The sequence below is a fragment of the Lontra canadensis genome, unplaced genomic scaffold (genome assembly GCF_010015895.1).
Source record: "Lontra canadensis isolate GAN:19392208 unplaced genomic scaffold, GSC_riverotter_1.0 scaffold101, whole genome shotgun sequence".
In the NCBI taxonomy this organism is placed as follows: domain Eukaryota; kingdom Metazoa; phylum Chordata; class Mammalia; order Carnivora; family Mustelidae; genus Lontra; species Lontra canadensis.
In genome coordinates, this window is record NW_022631095.1 from 4671653 (window position 1) to 4690356 (window position 18704).

The window sequence follows — 18704 nt, forward strand, 5'->3', positions numbered from 1 at the left end:
TTGGTTTGCATAGTATTTATTGTTTTTTCATTTACACAAGGCTGATAACTGTACAGTTTACACTTTGAACACAGACTATGATAGAAGTGCTTGAAGATATAGGAAACCTCTTCTCTATTGAACATGCTGGTGCGATCCTGGGACAGCAGCCACTGGCCCGCCCCCAGCTGAGAGAACACCCTTTCAGAGGGGGCATGGCTCCCTTGGAGCCCTACAGCTGAGCCTTGCGGGGGGCGGGGGGTCCTCGCCTCAGATTCTTAAGTCCCTAACACAAGGAACCCCGAATGCACTCTCAAGGTAATGATTTTCCATTGGAAGATGATTAATACTGAAACTGGCAGAGAGAGAGAGACAACATAAAAAAATTCCAGTTTGTCCACAGGAAAGTCTATCCAGCTTCAGACGTCACAGTAAAATCTGTGTCTATACTGAGGAGAGGGGAGAGGTGCTTGTGTATGTGTGTGTGTGTGTGCCTATGCGCATGTCCAGAATGTCATGTAGAACGGTCTGGGAGGAGTGGCCCCCTGGGGAGTGGGATGGGATGTCACAAATGGAATGGAGGTGTGTGTCGGTGGGGAAGGCTGGCAGATGAGGACATGGGATTAAGGTGCCGAACTGATTTTGTGCCTAGTTTTCTTTTCTTTTTTTTTTTTTTCCTTTCCAGGAAACCCACATGGATTTCCTACAGATGAGGTTGAAAACAAAGTACCCTGTAACAAGTCAAAATTAAAATGATTTTAAAAAATAGATCATCCCCAAGCACAAAAAGAGCCCTTGTTCACTTTCGCGTTCACACGCTCTCCCGTGCTGGTTTTCTATCCCTCTCTCTCCCCACCCCCCTTCTTGAGGCGTTTGTCCTGATTCCCAACAGAGATCCATCATCGCTAGAGGCAGGATTGAGGACTGTAGGTCATGCGTCTACAGTCAGTCATTCATGCGAATAGGAGACTAAAGGAAGTCCCTTACAGAGATCATGCCGTTAGCCTAGAGGAACAGATGCGCCACTTCCAAGCCCTCCGCTCCAGCTCTCCTCCTGTGTGCATGGCAGAGTGTGTGGAGTTCAAGGGTTGGGTGTCGAGGTGTGATCCTGAGGGGGACAGAGAGAGAAGGAGTTACTTAGGATCTAAAAGTCCAACTCCCAGCAAAAACCCCAGCTCCTGAGTTCTGCCCCGGGGGCTGAGGCAGGGTGGGATTCAGGCAAAGCAGCCTCCCCAAGCAAGGCAAGGAAGTGAAAGACTGAGCGCAGAGCCCCTGACCTTCCTGAACCCCCAGCCAGCCTTCTCCCGCTCCCCAGCCCAGAGGCTCTCTCTCAGGGGTGGCTACCCAAGCCTGCCTGGATCCCCCACCCAGGGGGACAAGCTCCCCCAGAAAACCCTCCTGTGCGTGCGCTCTGGGCCTTAGAGAGGAGGCAGGAGGCTCCCACGCCTGTGGTTGCTTGGGGAGAAATCCCCTTGAGTAGATCCTGGGACCTGGGCAAGGGGTCAAGTTCATAAGCCAGGGCATGTGCTAAGAAAATGGAGCGGTGCTCTTCACTTTTTCATTTCAGTTCAGCCAACATGCATGGATGATGTCTGTCAGTGCCAGTCCTGGAGACCCAGAGATGAAGCAGACATGATCACAGCCAGCCTCAGGAGCTTGGGGCCTCAAGGGACAACAGTCCCTCTTTGGCTCTGGTCTACAAGCTCTTACTGTCAAGTGCCTTTGGCTCCTCTCCCCATGCCCTGGGGATGGACAACCTCTGCAGTGGCAAAGAGATTCTTTTTTTTTTTTTTTAAAGAGATCTTGGGGGAAAAAAAAACAAGTGCATTCTTCCTAGGATATTATGTATCTTAGGCTGGAGAACAGCAGCTCTGCCTGCAGAGTGAAGCCCACTTTCTGCAGCCTGGAATTCACAGAGAGACACTGCTCCAGCCCCCCCTCCCCATGGTGCCTCCTCCTTCTCCTCCACCCTGGGGTGAGCACTCGGCGTTTCCAAGACTAGCCACTCAGGATTCTGCCTGCAGGACCTTGGGACAGATGGGGGAAAGGAGCACACTGAAATGAAGAGGAGATGACAATCTCCTGGGTGGGGTAGGAAATGACAGAGAAAGGCAGAAACTCATGCCTTGACAGAGCAGTCCCCAGACAGGGAGCTGTCCCCGGCCCTGCAGGTGACATGGTTATGGAGGAAGCTGGAGGGGGTCAAGGTGAACTCAACTCTGAGAGTGGTTCTCCATGGATGGGAAGGCCGGGCTAGTCTCCTTGCCACAGAGCGCAACACCAGGACTTCTGCTGCTGCTGTGGCCAGAAACAGCTGTCACCCCAGAGGGCAAGACTCTTTCGTCCCTGCCTGGGCTTCTCTATGGGCAGCCTGGTCTCCCCCAAGCCTTCCGAGCACACGGTGCCCATCAGCTTCCTGCCTTGTTTGAGGCCATCCCCTCACGGATGGCGTCAGTCGGCTCTCTGCTGAAGCTCTGCTCACCAGCCTCAAGACCTCTCCTCCAGGAAGCCTCCCTGATAACCCCGGCTCCTTGTCATTTCTCTCGTCTCAGCTCTGGAAGCTTCCCACTCACTCCACTACCTTTTATTCAGAGCAATCACAGGGCATAGTGGGTAAGAACAGGAACTCCAAAGCCAGCCATGTTGCCTGAGTTCATATTCTGTCTGCCGATTTCCCTAGTCCTGTTACTTACACTCTCCGTGACTCAGTTTCCTCCGCTGTAAAATGAGGGCAATGATAAGCTGTAGCTCATTAGATGGTGGTGATGTTTCAAAGAGCTCGGGACAGTGTATGTGGATGCGTGCTCTGATGGGCTCTCCTTCCTGTCTCACACCTGCTGCATCTCCCCAGCTAGAGCAGAAACACTCCGAGGGCCAGGGCCCGGCTTTACCCTTCCCAGGGGTCTGTGCCCTGCTCCAGGCTAAGCACGCCTCAAACAAGAGACCGCGTAAAACCCTGAGCCTGGGGAAGACAGCCGACTATCTCCCGCTCTTCTGCCTGGACACAGAGCGGCGGAGAGAGGCCAAGGCTTAGACAGCATTCTCTGGTGACCACTTTGAGCAGAGACTCCAGGAGGAGCAATGATGGGTCTAGTGGGGGCACCCAGCATTGGCAGGGGTAGATGGGAGGGCAGCTCTCATGGCCGAATCCTGGACCCTTCCACTGCCCTGTACCTCTTGCCCCAAGAGAAGGTCTCAGCCTGTAAAGAGTGGGGAGAAGGGTGGTTCTGCTCCGCGCCTGTCCCGTCCCCTCCCTCTGCACAGTACCTCCTGCTCCCACCCTGCCTGGCATCTGTGGCCCTCTCTCCCTCTCTACCCACCTAGGAGGTGGGTAGCCCAGCAGACGTTGGGACTGCCCTGCCACAGCACTCCAGCTGCCTGCTCCACGCCAGCGCTCTCGCACAGCTCACACCCCAACTCTTGGGCCTACGTTGTGGAGCACAGAGCAAAGCTCCTCCTGTCACCTGCAGTCAGGCAGGCCTTGCCTAAACAGCAATCTGGTAGCTTCTTAAACTCCACGGGAAAGCACCCTTCCCCCCACTTGCCAGGCCTTAGATACAGAGTCCTTCCCAAGGTGGGGGTGACTGGGAGGGATCGATGGGTGAGGGAGTCTAGTCACCCCTCATCCGGATGGGTGCAACCTACCATCTTTGAACAAACTTCTATCCTTCATTCCTGGCGGCCCACTTTTTAAATACCAAGTGAATAACTTGGTATCAAGTCCACATCACCTCTAGGAGGTTTGGAAGGAAAACCGAAATTGGTCAGAAGAACGCAGACTTCAATACACTAAAAGGCACTCGAGGAGCTTGATACAGAATCCCGAGTTCCAGAATTTTAATTCAGTAGGTCAGGGGCAGGGACCAGGAATCTGCATTTTAACCCGACTCTCAGGTGACTCTTTGAGAAATGGTGGGTGGGAATTTAACAGGGTACACTGCCTTTCACAAACCCGCCCCATCCATCATCAAAACCACGACCTGCCCTGGGTAATGCTAGGATCCCTCCCTCCCTGACTGAGCACAGCTGTCCTGCCCTCCTCACCACAGCCTGCCCAGGGACCACGACTATTTCTAAACCTCGCCACTGACGTGGAAGGGACCGTCTCCAAACTCCCTCAAGGGGACGGAAGCTCAGAGCAAATGATGAGTACGAGGCCTGGAAACAGGAGGAACCAGGCCTTGCATCTAGGCTCCTAAGCCCCAGCCTGGACGCCCTCTGAAAAGGACACAGTAAATTCTCACCATTCGCAGTGGTCATGTTCGAGAAAGTTGCCAGAACACTGAATTAGCCAACACTGCACCACTGCTCTTAAGGAAAATGCCCAGTTAGGTTCTTGCGAGCCTCTGTTCACATCTTTGTCAGACAAGGAACACTTTGTTTCACGTGTGTTTCTGTATAAGGACACCTTATTTAATCCACTGTTGATCCCTTAACTCCCCACTGACAGCGCCCTGACTCCTGGCCAGTGAATTTTATCTAACACGCATATTTGTCCCTTCGGGGCACAGCCCAGCCTCCCTGCTCCTAGGAACACGAGATAACACTTGGGTGCTAGGCTTGGGAGCCATTTTAAACAACAAAATCAACAAAAAGCACGAAAAATGCAAACAACGTGGCACTGAACACAAATTTTTCAACCTGGTGTATGTCTGTGAATGACCACAAAAGCCCTGTGGTGGGGGAGGCGGCTTTGGGGTGAACATAATTTTAGCCAGTAAGTGAACTGGCAAGTGCGGAACCTGCGAATACTGAGGGATGGTTGTATGGGCCTGCGAGTGGGGGGCAGGCAGCACTGAGAGGATCAGAGAGCCATCACTCCCTCACTGTCTGCTCTGTGGTCTCTGCCCTGCTGGGAGGACGGAGCGCTGCAGGCTGCCCCACCAGGCCCTTCAGAACTAGACTGGAGTCTGCTTCGACCCTGGCTCTCTCACCATCATCCCCACCATGTGCTTCTCTGGTCTATTCTTGGCAGAGGTCCCAGCACAGAGCAGGAGCCGGGCTGCCTGGTGTCCCCCCACCGCCCCCTCCATGCTCAGTGGTCTGGAACGGTATATCTCCTTTAGAGGTTTCAGACATCTTGCAGAACCCCCACAGAAATTTTTTTTTAATTTCTTTTTTGCAGAACATCCACAGAAAATTTAAAAAAAAAAATTGTTTTTCTTAGGTTCCTCCCTTCCTCCCAGCCTGGCTTCTGGGCTGCCTTCTTCCTATTCAGGAACATGAGTAGCATGAACCGGAGCCAAAGAGAAGCAGAAAGGTATAGCCCCTGCTTGCCCCTGTCACCATAAGAAAAAAATCAGGCACTGATTTTCAGTGCACTTTGCCTTCTCCTCCCTGTTCCTTCAAATTATTTGTACCTTTAAGCAGCAGCCCAGCAAGACCCTTGGCGATGCCAGGGTTAACACTGTGACCTCCTTAAGCTGCTGAGGAGTCAGGTCTAATTTTATCCTATAACTGGATCCGCAGTCCTTTTTTTTTTTTTTCCCCAAGTGTCGAGGTATGTTGGGAAGCCCAGAGCCAGCACTTCTGGTAGCATGGGAGGAGAGGACCTGCTTTTTGCTGAATGCAGAAAGCCAGGAGCCTGCTTTCTCCTTGGCCCAGAGCCAGGCCCCAGGTTGTGGGGAGTGGGGGTGGGTGCTGAAACTGCCAAGAACCCGGTGAGGGCTGTGCTGGGGCCACCACGCTTCCTTGCTTCCTGCTGACTCCCACCCCGACGCATCCTGTACTGAGCTGCCCCGAGCGGGGCACAGTGAACGGCCTCGGGGCAGCTCAGTACAGGATCCTTCAGGGAGGACGGAGGTCAGAGCTGGCCACCGGAGCCCCCAGCACTGCGCCAGGCCTGCTGGAGAGCCTTCTCCGCGGCGCTGTCTTCAGGGCCCTCCCTCATCACAAATCCCTGCCCAGCCCGGCCCCCCAGCCTCAGGGCCGCCATGCTCCTATGCGCCATGCACCAGGCTGCCATAACCCTCCTAGCTCAGGACGGCGCCATCGGCCCCTCAGGCCTGTGCATTTCACCCTTTCCTAGAAAGCAACGGAGCGACCTGTCTCCAGAAACACCAAGGACAATGGTCATCTTGGGTTGATCAGGACTTTCAAAGGGTTCCAGGTTCAAGAGATAAGTGCTGTTCTGAGTCTATCACGGCTGGAACTCTGCCGGGGGATTCGCGTTGAAATGGCCCAGCCTAGACAGACTCTCTGGTGCTCCCTGAGGCCTGTCCACCCACCTCCTCCAACCCCATCACTTGGCTTTCAGGATACTATCATCACTGAAGTTTACTGAGTGTTTTCACGCATCAGCGCATTTTCTCAAATCTGTGTTTTTGCGCTCCTGGAGAGGTCAATCCGCAGCTACTGTTGGCTGTTTTCTTAGGAGGAAATCAAGACTCAGACAGTCAGCAGGCTGGGAAATGACAGTCTGTGCCTCGAGGCCACGCCACCCCTGTTCCTCCCCCATCATGCCAGGGGTGGTGGAGCGGGCAGCTCCTGCAGAGGACGGGGAGACGTGAGGAAGGGAGCAGCCATTCCTAGCACCAGCCACTCCGCAAGGACCAGGCCATGCAGAAAGGATGCAAAAAAGACAGCGTTACCTCCCAAGAGGCCATTCGAGGGGAAGGGCTAGAGATCACTGCTTCCCCCGTTTTAGGCTGGCCCGCTTCACTATCTGAGCCCCCTTCCTGCTCTCTATCAGGTCCGGCTGCAGGCTACTCCCTCGCAGCTCCACCTGGGGATGGCAGCAGAGACAGAAGGCAGGACAGATCACACAGAGAGACAAACTAGAGAGAGGCATGAGATCCTGTGGCAGCCATGAAGACACTGCCTGCCAGAGGGCGTGGAGGTGCAAGGGGGAGATGGAGGGAGGAGGGGCGGGCGCCCAGGTGAGCAGCTGGAGCGGTGTAGGAGCCTCAGGAGCGAGGCTGCAGCCACCGCAGTACCTGCACGTGTCTCATAAAGGAATCAACTTCAGCTTCCATCTCCCTGGGGTCCTCCAGGGGCCCCTCAGCAATCACCTCCTCGTGTTCCTGGCTGGCCTCCGCGCCGGACGAGTCTATCTGCCGAACGACTTTGCGGATGATCTGGAAAACAGAAGGAGGGGACCAAAGGCCCGTGAAGCCACGGAGACAGACAGAGGTTGGGAAGAGCAGGTCCCCAACGAGGAGGTCTGGGGGAGAGGCAGCCTTTGTCCTAAGGTGCCCCTCCTTGAGGGCCCAAGAACAGGGACAGGTCTCCTGCCGCCCCGCCCCATCCTGTGGAAAACCAGCCTTGGGCAGCTTCAGAGGGGCGAGAATTTGCAGACAGGTCATCGGTGATCAGGGTTTTGTCTCTTGGTATCGTTGGCAGGTCCTGCGGTCCTCCCCACACCTTTCATGGGCAGGGATGCCTGGCAAGTGTGCTCTCTTATTCACTCACCCAAACATTCTAACACTGTCTACTCTGAGCTTACACGTAGTTGGACTGGGGGGTGACAATACAAGACACCTGCCTGCATGAGGCACACTTGGCAAGAGGCAAGATGGACACCTGAGGGGTCTTGCCTCAGTTTAGCGGGAACAGCAACCCAGAGGGAGCACATCCAAGGTCCCCTCTCTTCTCCTTCTTCTCCCTCTGCCCAGACCTTGCATGGTGCCTAGTACTTGACAAGCAAAATCAGGTCTAGTGAATTAAAATCAGAGACCAATCTATGCGTTTCCACAGCCCTTTTGCTGTCTGAGGCCTGTGGTAGTCTGGGGACCACCACCCTGCTGTCTTACAGCTGTGTCCAGGGCTAGACATCCCTGGGCTGGGTTTGGGCTGTTCCTCGGAGCCTGTTGTGCAACAGTAGCAGGAGCTGAACTCAGGTGGAGTCAGCTAAAGTGGTTCTGAGGAATGTCAGGCCAGACTCAGAAGACCAGAGCTCCCAGCACCTGCGCCAGCGTTCAGAGCCGTGCTAAACCTCTGTTAGGGCAGCAGTGAGAAGCAGGGAGTGAGTCCAGCCCCTTTATCTTCTAGCCCTGCTGACTCTCCCAGGCTCAGGGGTGGGGGGATGCCATGCACCCACCTTCTTGGTGACAATGTTGCCCTGCTCATCTGTGAATTGTTCCTCTGTCACCTGCTCCCCTGGAATATTCTGGAACTCACTCCCCTAGAATTATAGAAAAGGAGAAAACTCAAGGTTAGTAAGTGGGTGGCCTGGGCATCAGGCAGAAGATGAGGGAATTAAAGAGCACCGGCAACGGCCACAGTTGGACAAATCTGCACCACGCAGGAAACTCCAGCTCAGCAAGGAGCAGAGGCCAGACTGAGGCTTCCAAGTGCGAGAGGCACCCCTGGGAGCCATGGAGCCTGAAGACCGGAGGGAGCCGCACACTTGCAAGAGTCTTGTGTGCCTGATCCCTCCCCAGCACCGGGGCTCGGTCACGCAAGTGCTACAGAGGAGGCCCTGAGACAGGAAGTGAGGCACCGAATTGAACTTTGGACAGCCCTTCGCAGCATGGAAACCCCTTCCACAGACACCGGCGCCCTAAGTGTGACCAGCTGGGGACAGGAGTGGGCCAGGAACGGGCTCTCCCAAGTCCCAGAGCTGAGCTGCCCATGCCACCACAGCGTGGCAGTCCCAGCGGGCACCACAGCCAGCTCTGGTCCCCAAGGGCAGTGCCCGGCTGCTGACTTGGGGTCCCGTCCCTTCCCCCAGCTGCTGCCCATGCACACCGTGGTGCCATGCCCTCAGCCCTGCCTCCTGCCTGGTGGTTACCTTGAGGAAAACCCGACGCCGGACCACCCTGGTGGAGATGGTCTCCTCGTCGTCACTCACGCCCTCGCTCTCCCCCAGCTCCTTGTCCAGCTCCTGGTGGATATGTTTCAGCACAAAGCACAGGGAGCCCTTGACAATGTGCATCACGTTCTGACAGCTGACCAGAAAGAAGCCCAGGAGCACTAGGGTGACCAGGAGCTGGGTGACGAAAGTCCACATCCTCACCTCTTCAGCAGCTGGGCCCTCCGGGGACTAGCCAGGGCTCCGGCCACTGTGGGGGTCCAACCTCTCATTCTCCCCTCAGACTCCCGGGTGCCCCTGGGACCCCCTGCAGGCTCTCTCCGCAGGAGACTGGATGGCCCCTCGCTCGTACTGCCTGCCGAGTGCCCTCCTGCCGAGCAGCCCCAGGCTCTGCCCTCACGCCTGGGTGACATCAGGCTTCGATAATTTTAGCTTCCCGAACCAGCTGCTAGGGCTGTCCAACTGGGCTAGAAGGGAGCAGGCAGGTGCGCGTGTCCTGGGCACTGAAAGCGCACGTCAAAGTCACTCTGTGGGTGACGCCCCCCCCCCCCCAACAACGAGGCCTGCATAGCCCTATGCGCACTAGAAGCAGCTCTTTCTGGGACTCCAGGAAATAAGGTGTCCGGAGAATGGGGCCCTTTGTGTGTTTCTCTGGGCGGTTACTGCCGTGATCAGAACGGAGTTCACCCCCACCCACAGGGATGGCACCGGCTAATACCCTGGAGGGAGAGTTAAGGATTTATTTCAAAAATAGCCCTGGGCGGAGTGATTCGCTCAGGCCTGGCCAAATTAGCTCAGCGGGGTTCAGCACAGGTGGTGGGGCCACCTGGAAGCCCATGCATTGCTGTCTCCACCCCTTCAAGGGCCCTCAGCACGGCCCCCCACCCCCGACCCACCCCCGGCCCAGCAACCCTATGCGTAAGTGTAACTGGTGTGTCTATTTAAGGCCTGTCCTCAGAGGCTCTTCCCAGGCTGGGCTCTCAGTGCCCACGAGCCTGACAGAGCTTTACAGAGCTGATTCAGAAATGCAGCCATGGCAGCTGTGGCCCACGGGAATTTCGCTTTCCGGATCAGGCTGTGCCGGTCTGAGGAACGGTCCCCACAGCAGAAGGAACAAAGATCTGGGGCCCAGCCAAGTGACCTGCCGCTCGCTCACCGCGGGGGCTGGGGAGCTCTGGGAAGCAGGCCCGGACTCCAGTGCTGTCCGCACCCCACCCGGCGAGGAATGCAGGTGTGGGAGCATTGTCATGACAGGAGCCCGAACAGGCCCTCACACGGGGAGCATTGCTCTGCGGCCACTACTCACTGTGTACTCCCCCTACTGACTTGGTAAGGCCCTCCGACAGCCCTACCCGACAGGCCCTATGACTTCTCCATTTTACACAGAGGAAATGGAGGCACAGAGTCAGAGTGAGTAAGTGAAAGGGTCCGATTTCAATACTGCCTCATTTCCACGGGGAAGCTCCTAAAGAAATAGAAGCCCGTCGCACATGCAAAGGGGCTGGGCGCTGGAGAGCATTCAGTTTAGGCCCAGCCAGGAAGGGTCCAACTTCTCATGGTTCCATCTGGGGCCTCAGAGAAGAATGTCTTACAGTGATTTCAGGCTTTCCTGCCTAGCCCCAAATTATAGGGCATCTCTCTTTCTCTCTACCCCCGTCAGTGTTTTCAGAGATTCACCGGAAATACTAGTCAATGGGGGCTTTGCAAACCTTTGGCTTAAGCGGGTCTCATGACTAGCCCTGGGGTCCTGTCAGGTGATTAGGATGACAGCTCACCTACACCATCTAATCCTGCCCCGGACCTGGAAGGTGTCAGGCCTGGCGGCCCCGCACACCCCCTTACTCTCACTGGGAAGCATGAGATCCGGACTCCCCTGCCCCTCACAGTGGATGGCTGTGTGACCCTGGGGAAGTCCTCAGCCTCTCTGGGGCCTCAGCCTTCTCATTTATAAACAAGGTAGTTAGACCCTATGACCTAGAAGTTTTCTCCTGCGACCCACTGGAGTGCTCCTGCTTTCTTCCCAGCCCTCCCCTCACCAAAGGCTAACTGCAGGGGGGCCACACAGAAGGAGGCTCCTAACACTCTTCTCTTTCCCCAGGAATCCGGAATTTGACCCAGTTAAGAGCGCCTGAGCTCTCAGCCAAGTGCTTGCTGTTAGGAGTAGTACAAGTGCGGAAGGACAGCCTGCTGGCCAAGAATGCGCGGGCTGGTTTGGGGTGAAAAACGGACACAGCCACCTGTCCTGTCCAAGGCACACACCTGGAGGGAAGTAGTCTAAATAAAACCTTATTGGAGTCCTAGCAGCTCTCTGCAGCCGGCTGCCCAGGGCTGTTGTGGAGCTGACCTAGCTGTGGGGGCCCCAACGTGCCCTCTAGGGCTCAGGTTAAGGTAGGCAGAGGGACGAAAAGAGTGGCAGAAGGGAAGGAAGGAGGGAGGGACGCAAAGCTCCCGGGTGAGGAGGAACCATAAGACACCAAATGAGATGCGGAACACATTGTTTCTGCGCACACTAAAAATACACAGGCGTGGAACAGCAATGAAAATTTTTTAAAAATGCATATATTCAAAAGGCACACCTTAATGAGATGTCTTGGATTTGTCTCAAAAAAATATGTTGGGGAGGGAGGGAAAAGAGAGAGGTAGGTATCCGTGAAATGGGATTGGCCACAATTGGGTAACTAGCGCTTGAACGGTAAGTGCATGGAAATTAATGTGCTATTCTGGTTTTGAATTTATCTGTGATTTTTCATAATAAAAAAATCATTCCCTGAATACATTAAAATGGATGTGTATGGGAATGGGAATGGGGAGTGAAGTCACAGGGAATAGATAAAATAAGTACCGCTGGGCACACCCCGAGTGGGGAGGGAGGTCTGAGGGAGGCGGGGAGCCCCCCACCCACCCACCCACTGAGCCCCGCCGAGAGGACCCCAGCATTCCCAAGCCCAGGCAATAACCCAGGCACCCCTCAGGTCACCTGAGATGGTGACCGCAGCCAAAGTGCTGAGAACCGAGTGGCCTGTCCATGGCCACGCAGACCACGGTAGGACTGAATTAGCCTAACACCCAGGTCTCTCCGCTCTACACCCTTCCTAAGACACGCAATGGAACAAGAAAACCAACAAAAACCGTGGCTTCGGAATCAGCCAGACCTAACTCCAAAGCCCCCTCGGATCCTGCGACCTCGGGGCAAGAAGCTCAGGGAACATCAGCTCCTCCCCTCCCTCAGCAGAGACCGTGACTTTGTATCCTTACTTGTAGAGACAGCAAAGTCACACCACAATTTTGAAAGAAAGGAAGCTGGCTCGGCCTGGGGCTCGCCTGGAGGAGAGGCCGCCCTGGGCCTCAGGCCCCTCCCGTGCCCCTCTGGGCACTGGCGGGCACCTCGGTGCGCGCTCACCTCTGCCATCAGGGAGAAGGTGCTCCGAGCCTCCTGCACCCACTCTTGGTGACTCTGTCGTCTCCGTGCCCTGCTCTCAGCCTCTGGCTGCCCTTCCCAGACGTGCTCAGCTGCTGACACCAGGACCTTCTCATACTCCTGCGACCCACTGGGCTCCAGCTCTTGGATGGTGGTGACGGTACTCTGGAAGGAGTGTGGGCCTTGGGTAACCTCCTCTGGCCAGGAACTTCGGGCGGTGTCTTGTAGGTATGAGACAATGGAGCCTTCCTCATCCCAGTGTTGCAGTCTGGGGTCCAGGGAGAGAGAAAGGACACCTGGTTATCCTTCGGTCTCTGGCTGCTCAGACACCCTCCCAGAGCTGGAGGGATGGGACAATATGAGCAAACTCCACAGCCGGCACACGGCTGCCTGTCCTGCCCAGAGAGGCCCAGAGGGGCCATCCCTGCTGTCCAGGAGGAAAGGGCCATGGAGACAAGTACCACTGGCCCTGTCACTTTAAGTGGAAGGCTCTCCACGCTGGGTTCCTGAGGCACTTGGCTCACCATCATGGGCGTCACCCAGGCCTCCATGCCCATCACCTCACCTGCCTCCTCTCAGCCCTCCGGCCACCTGCCTGCCACGGTCCTTATCCCAGTGCTCATCCAATAAAGCCGCCACACTCTCCCTCGGAAACATGCTCTTCTATGGCTTCTAGGACACCACATTTGCCTGGTCCCCCCCACCACCCAGCCACCACTTCTTAGTGTCCTTTGTTGGTTTCTCCTAATTTCTCTGACTCCTGAACATGGAAGCGCCCCAGGGCTCAGTTTTCAGAGTTCATCTCTACCTACGCCCACTTCCGAAGTGGGCCCGTTCAGTCCATGGCCTCACACCTCATCTGTGTGCTCCTTATGCCCAGATGTGCACAGTACCTCCTCCTTGATCTGTGGATGTGTAGACCCAAATGCCTCCAGCACATCTCTGCTTTGGGAGTCTCACAGGCATCTCAGGGACAGCATAGTCAAGGCCACAATCACGAGCCACTCATGGTCAAGGCCACACTTTCTCTCTGACCTGTCCCACCCAGTCTTCCCTGCAAGGCCTTTGTGTTGGCTGGGCCTCCTGGTGGATACATGCCCTCAGCATTCACATGGCTCGCCCCTTAATTCTTTCTGCTCTTTACTCCAACGTCACAGTCTTGGGCTTCCGGGCTACCTACCCCTCATTTTAGCCATCTGCTCTCCACATGGGTACATACGACCTACCCCCCCCGCCGCCCACTTATTTTCCTTTTTAGGACCATGACCTAATGTTTCCCTTCTTTTGTGGAGGAGAGGGCAAAGAGGGAAGGAGAGAGAATCTCAAGCAGGCTCCACACCCAGCATGGAGCCCAACATGGGGCTTGATCTCACAACCCTGAGATGGTGACCTGAGCCGAAATCAAGAGTCAGATGCTTAACCAACTGAGCCACACAGGGTCCCCTAACTTTTCCTTTTTAATTACTTTCCATATCAATAGTTTTACCTCATTTATTGTCCGTCTCCCCAATAGAACATAAAATTTTCAGCAGATGGAGACTTCTGTGTGTCCTGTTCCATGCCACAATCCCGGCACAGTTTACAGGTGCCCGGCACCCAGCAGGGGCTCCACACATACTGGTGGGGGGAGTGAACGAAATTCACCTGTCCCCACTAGAAGGCTGACTGCAGTCAGAGAACCAAACCGTACCACTCCAAGGCCTAGTACCAGGCCTTCTGGTTCCCCCTCGGGTGGCCAGGCCAGCACAGTCAGTGCTGCTCAGTGACTGGCTGTCACGGGTTGTTGGGAGTGGCCTCAGCCACAGGGTTCCCACCGTATCTCTCGGAATTCTCACAGGCCACCCCCCCGACCCAAACTCTCCAGGGTCATCAAAGGATTCATTTGGGAAACGAGAATACAATGACATAAACCCTTTTTTCCCATCTTGTAAATGGCTTTCTTTTTCCTCTGCCTACAGTATTTGGGCAACACCGGGTGGATCCTGGGGAAGGGCCCACTCAGATTAGGCTTCTGAGCAGGCCAGAGAGCCAGCTGGGATGGGAAGAGGCCACGAGAACAGGTTCCCTGCAGCCTGGGCAGCCCTGAGCTGTGGGGTGTGGTGGGTGTGCCCAGCCTTCAGGGAGCCCGCAGACCATCTCCTTGCTTTAGGGAAACTTGAGGATGCAATTTTGGGGGAAAGGGCCACTGTCGCTCAGTTCCTGTGCCAGTCCAGGAAGGCCAAAGTGTCCTCTGCAGTCTACCCAGCCCCGCGGGTGTGGCCCCCCCCCCCCCCCCCGCAGCCACAGATGTGAATTGGACCTGAGCCCTGAGACCCTTGGCGTCTGCCCAAGGCTCCCTGCCTGACCTGCCCACACTGCCGCCTGTTGCAGGCCCAGGAGAGCCCCAATGTCTCCACAGCCACAAGTTCTGCCCCGCCCCTATGAAGCCCCCCAACCTCACACTTTCAGCAAGGTAGACCAGAAGGGCACCTTATCAGCTCTGTCACACGCAGGCTGTGTGATTGCCTGAGTCACTCGCCTGGCCCTCCCTGGTGCCTCCAGGTTTCTAAATATGGTCTTCCCCAACAAGCGCCCAATAGCCCCAGGGCCCAGAGTGCCTACCCTCACCTCACCAGAGAGGTGGCTGGCCCGAGCCTCATCATCTCTCTCCTCACGCCCACCCTCCAGCCTCCCTCCAGCAGGCCACATCCAGGGGCATCTTGGGCAAGGACTGGCCTTTGCAGATCAGGCTCCATGCCCACAGGACCGAGGCCCGAGCGACAGCGGGGGAATCCAGAGGCCAGCCAGCGCCCTACCAAGCTGCTTCGCCTACCCCCCCTCACCTGCTCACCCCCAAAGCCCAGGAAGACGGAAGTTACCCTTCCCCAGCCTCCCAGCCCCTTACCTGTCCTGGCTCATCTCCATCACCCGACTCACGCTGGGGGATTCTGTGATGTGGGCTTGCACCCTCTGCTGGCCTGCAACAAGAGACACTTGATTCTCTGAGTCCTGCCCTGCACCTGGGGCGTCCTCCTGCCTCTCGTGACCTGGCAGCTTCTCTTCTGACCTCTGACCTTCCTCCTGGTCAAGCAAATCGATAAGGCCATTTATGGCATCTGAATCCACTGTGTCGTCCTCCACAAGGTCCAGAGAGCCCAGCGTGGGGCCCTGGGGTCCCTCGGAGAGCACCCCCTCCGGCTTCCACTCGTGGCCGGTGGCGTCAGAGTCCTCAGCCTTGCTGCACTCCAGAGAGGAGTCCTCAGCAGTGACCAGGGAGGGTGTGAGGCCTGCGGACCACACCTGCATGTCAGACATCTCCAGCATGGCGTCATGCTCCGTAGCCGCCAAGGGGATGGCATCTATGACTGCCACCTCGTTCCAGTACTGGTCTGCGCGCAGCGGAGAGGGAAGCGCGTAGTGCAGGGAGGCAGGGGACAGCAGCTCGTCCTGCAGCGAGGAGTAACCTGGATGGGCAGATAGAGGGCAACATGCTCCAGAAGCGATTTTTGTCACACACGCATACGTGCAAACCCACGCTCACGCTCACGCACACGCACGCACAGGCACGGCCATAGACACGCATGCGCATTGCGGGTAGGGAGGCTTTCCAAGCTCAGTGTCCAACGCTCAGGCCTGTGGCTGCTGCCCAGGGCATGGGGGCAGGAGGAACAAGGCTCTGGGATGGGTAGGGGACAGGCGGGAAGTAGGGGGGAGACAAGGGCTCCTTTGCTGAATGGCAAAGAGCAGAGACTGGAATTCTTTCTTCTCCGGTTCAGAGCGATAGATCAAGAAGGCTTGATCTGAAGGATTTGTGCTCCCATCTGTCTCCAACCGGATGAAAGCCCACTGCTGGACATCTGGGCAGAAAGAAGTGCTGCTCTTTCTTTGCTCAAAACATTCTTTTAGCACACGCCTTGGGGAAACCAGCCAGGGAGGTACCTTCAAGGGAGGGACCAGCCTCCCCAGATCTGGGGACATAAACAAGCTCGGAGGGGCCTGATGGGGTACCCGGAACACCCACCCTCCGTGCAGTGGTCAAGTGGGAAACCACTTGGTTTCAGATGAAGTCACTCTTCCTCAAGTTACAGATGGGTTCTGGAAATCCTGAGGGATCTAAGTGGTACCAGTGAGAGTTCTTAGGGTTCAGAATGGGGGAGACCGGGTCAGAGGGCAACAGGAGGCCCATCAGCTGGTGCTTCCGGCTCCGCCCGGAAGCTCCTGGCCTGCAGGCCCTGTGCTGTTCCCACCGGGCCCAGGTCAGTGGTGAGCTGGCGGGACTGCGGCCAGCTAGAACAGGCCTGGCCCGGTGGTCGCTGTAGCCTTTTCATACGTCTGCTCCTAGTGACTGGCTCTCATGCGCATCCCTGCTAGTCTTCTGCTTGGCTCTGACATCGGCTCCCTCATGTTCAGAAGTGACTCAGAGCCCGAGTGAGGGGCACGGGTAAGCGTACGAGGAATCTGACAGTGTTCTGTCAGTTGGCTCCTCTGCTCTCCTCTAGACACGAGTGGGGGTCCATGGATAGGGCAAAGAGGCCCTCTGACTCCACTTCAGACCTTGTGCCAGTCTGTGGGTTGGTGAAGGGACCGGAAGGCAAGCTTCTCCATCCAGCTCAGCTTAGTTGGGAAACTGGATCCTAAAGACCCCGTAGCACCAAAACAGGACCCCTGGGTATGGGCAAGCTGCTCCTGCTGTCTCTAGGGACCTTCCTGTGCCCAGAGAGGCCCCTAACCAAGCGTCCAGTCTCTTTGTCCCGCCCTTCACCCCTCACCACCCTGCGTCCAGCCCTTTCCCGGGTTTGGCCCTTCTCCCACCCAAATGGACCCTCATCCCTAGGCTGGAATGCAGGCTGTTGCTGCTCTACTTGTGGCTATCCTCATTCACTCACTTGTTCAACCCAAAGATACTAACCAAGGGCCACTTACAGGCCAGGCACTGTGCCTGGGCTGAGGATTACAAACACACAAACACACACAAATAAGACAGGTTCTCGTCACCCTGTTTTCTTGACATTCTCCCAGCGACTTTGGCTCACCTCATCTCCCCTCATCTTTGAACCTGTCCTGTGGTCCTTGTTAAGCTGCTTCGTGGGACAGTACACTCTTGGAGGGCAGGAATGGTGTCTCCCTCTCCCTCCCACTTTCCTAGAACAGGATTGGGACTCCATAGGGCCTGGTGACTACTGCAAAACTCTTCAGGTGTGTGAGGAGGACACAGGAGCCAGGACGGATACCCCCAGCCACATTTAGTAAAACCACCATCGCTGATTCATGTATGTGTCCCAGGTGCCAGGAACCAGGCTGTATGATTGACATACATCCTCTCTTCATCATCCTGGGAGAGTTTTCTCCCTGACGGATCTATCTCTAAAAGTCTCTGTGGTTCCAAGGCTAAAGATGAGGAGGAGGAAAAGACCATCAGGGGCTGGGTGGCTGGGAGGGTAACAGTGTGCTTATAGACTAACAGCTCTGGCCAAACAAGGAGGCACAAAGAGGAGGTGGGAGAGTAGGAGAAACCGGTGGGCCAAATCTTCCCTTGTTAAATCCAAGTCACTCTATGTGGAACCATGACCTAAGGAATTGGGAAACCAGGACCAACAGCCTTCAATCCCTCCAAGGAAATCTCTCTGGAATATATACCAGCAGAACGTTTAAGAGTCAAGTGATTATTTTTCTTATCCCCCACCCCTTTGTTTTAAGATTTTATTCATTTACTTAAAAGAAAGAGCAGAGCAAGAGGAGCACATTAGCTGAGGGAAGAGCAGAGGGAGAGGGAGAATCAGACTCCCCAATGAGCAGGGAGCCTGACACACGCAGGGCTCAATCCCAGGACCCTAGGATCATGACCTGGGAGGAAGGCAGATGCTTAACCAATTGAGCCACCCAGGCACCCCTCTTCTTATTCTTGAGAGCATTATTATATTATTTCCATTACTAATTAATTAAATACCTATTTTGTTAAAAAAAAACAAAAACAACACCCATACTAAATATGTCATTTTTAGTCATCACAACAACCTTACAAGGAAAGCAATATTACCCCTACTCTATAGATTAGCAAACTAGAGGTTCAGCAACCGGCTCAGGGCACACAGTAGGAGTGGACTTGTCACTCGATTTCACCATTAGTGTCTTTTAAAATTGCTTTATTGAGGTATAGCTGACATACAGTAAGTGTGCATATTTTAAAGTAGACCATTGGATAAGTTCCAAGGAACCATCATCACAACAAAAAGAGGGACATTCATTGCCCTTGAAAGGTGTCCTCACGTTTCTTTGCAATCCTTCCTTCTTGCATTCCCGTTCCCAGGGAACCACCGATCTGCTCCTGTCACTGTGTATGAGGTTGCATTTCCCAGAACTTTCTAGAAATGGACTTATACAGTGTATACTCTTTTCAGTCTGGTTTCTTTCACTGGGTGTAGCGATTTGGGTATCATTGTGCTGTTGAGCACAGTGATGACTTATCCATTGTTACCGCTGCACTGTGTTCCATTAGGTGAATGCATCACAGGTGGTTCATCCCTTTACCTGTGAGCGCCCATGTGACTTGCTTCCGGTTTGTGGCTGTTACAAATA

The 18704-nt window shown here is 55.3% G+C and overlaps 1 protein-coding gene across 18 annotated transcripts in view; it reads right to left on the reverse strand.

The window, feature by feature from the left end:
* The window catches only part of ANK1 (ankyrin 1), a 206343-nt gene continuing 187639 nt past the window's right edge, over window positions 1–18704 (reverse strand). For 4 of the 18 annotated variants that reach the window (XM_032837943.1, XM_032837942.1, XM_032837950.1 and 1 more), the window contains 6 exons: window positions 15034–15592; window positions 12132–12417; window positions 8018–8101; window positions 6915–7055; window positions 6570–6703; window positions 1–1087 (listed from right to left, as the gene is read on the reverse strand). In XM_032837943.1, coding sequence (XP_032693834.1) covers window positions 6605–6703; window positions 6915–7055; window positions 8018–8101; window positions 12132–12417; window positions 15034–15592 — 1169 coding nt within the window. In that variant the 3' untranslated portion in view covers window positions 1–1087; window positions 6570–6604. Of the gene's footprint in view, window positions 1088–6569; window positions 6704–6914; window positions 7056–8017; window positions 8102–8710; window positions 9138–12131; window positions 12418–15033; window positions 15593–18704 lie in introns of those variants that run through there. The other 14 variants (XM_032837949.1, XM_032837945.1, XM_032837952.1 and 11 more) reach the window with 9 other exon arrangements.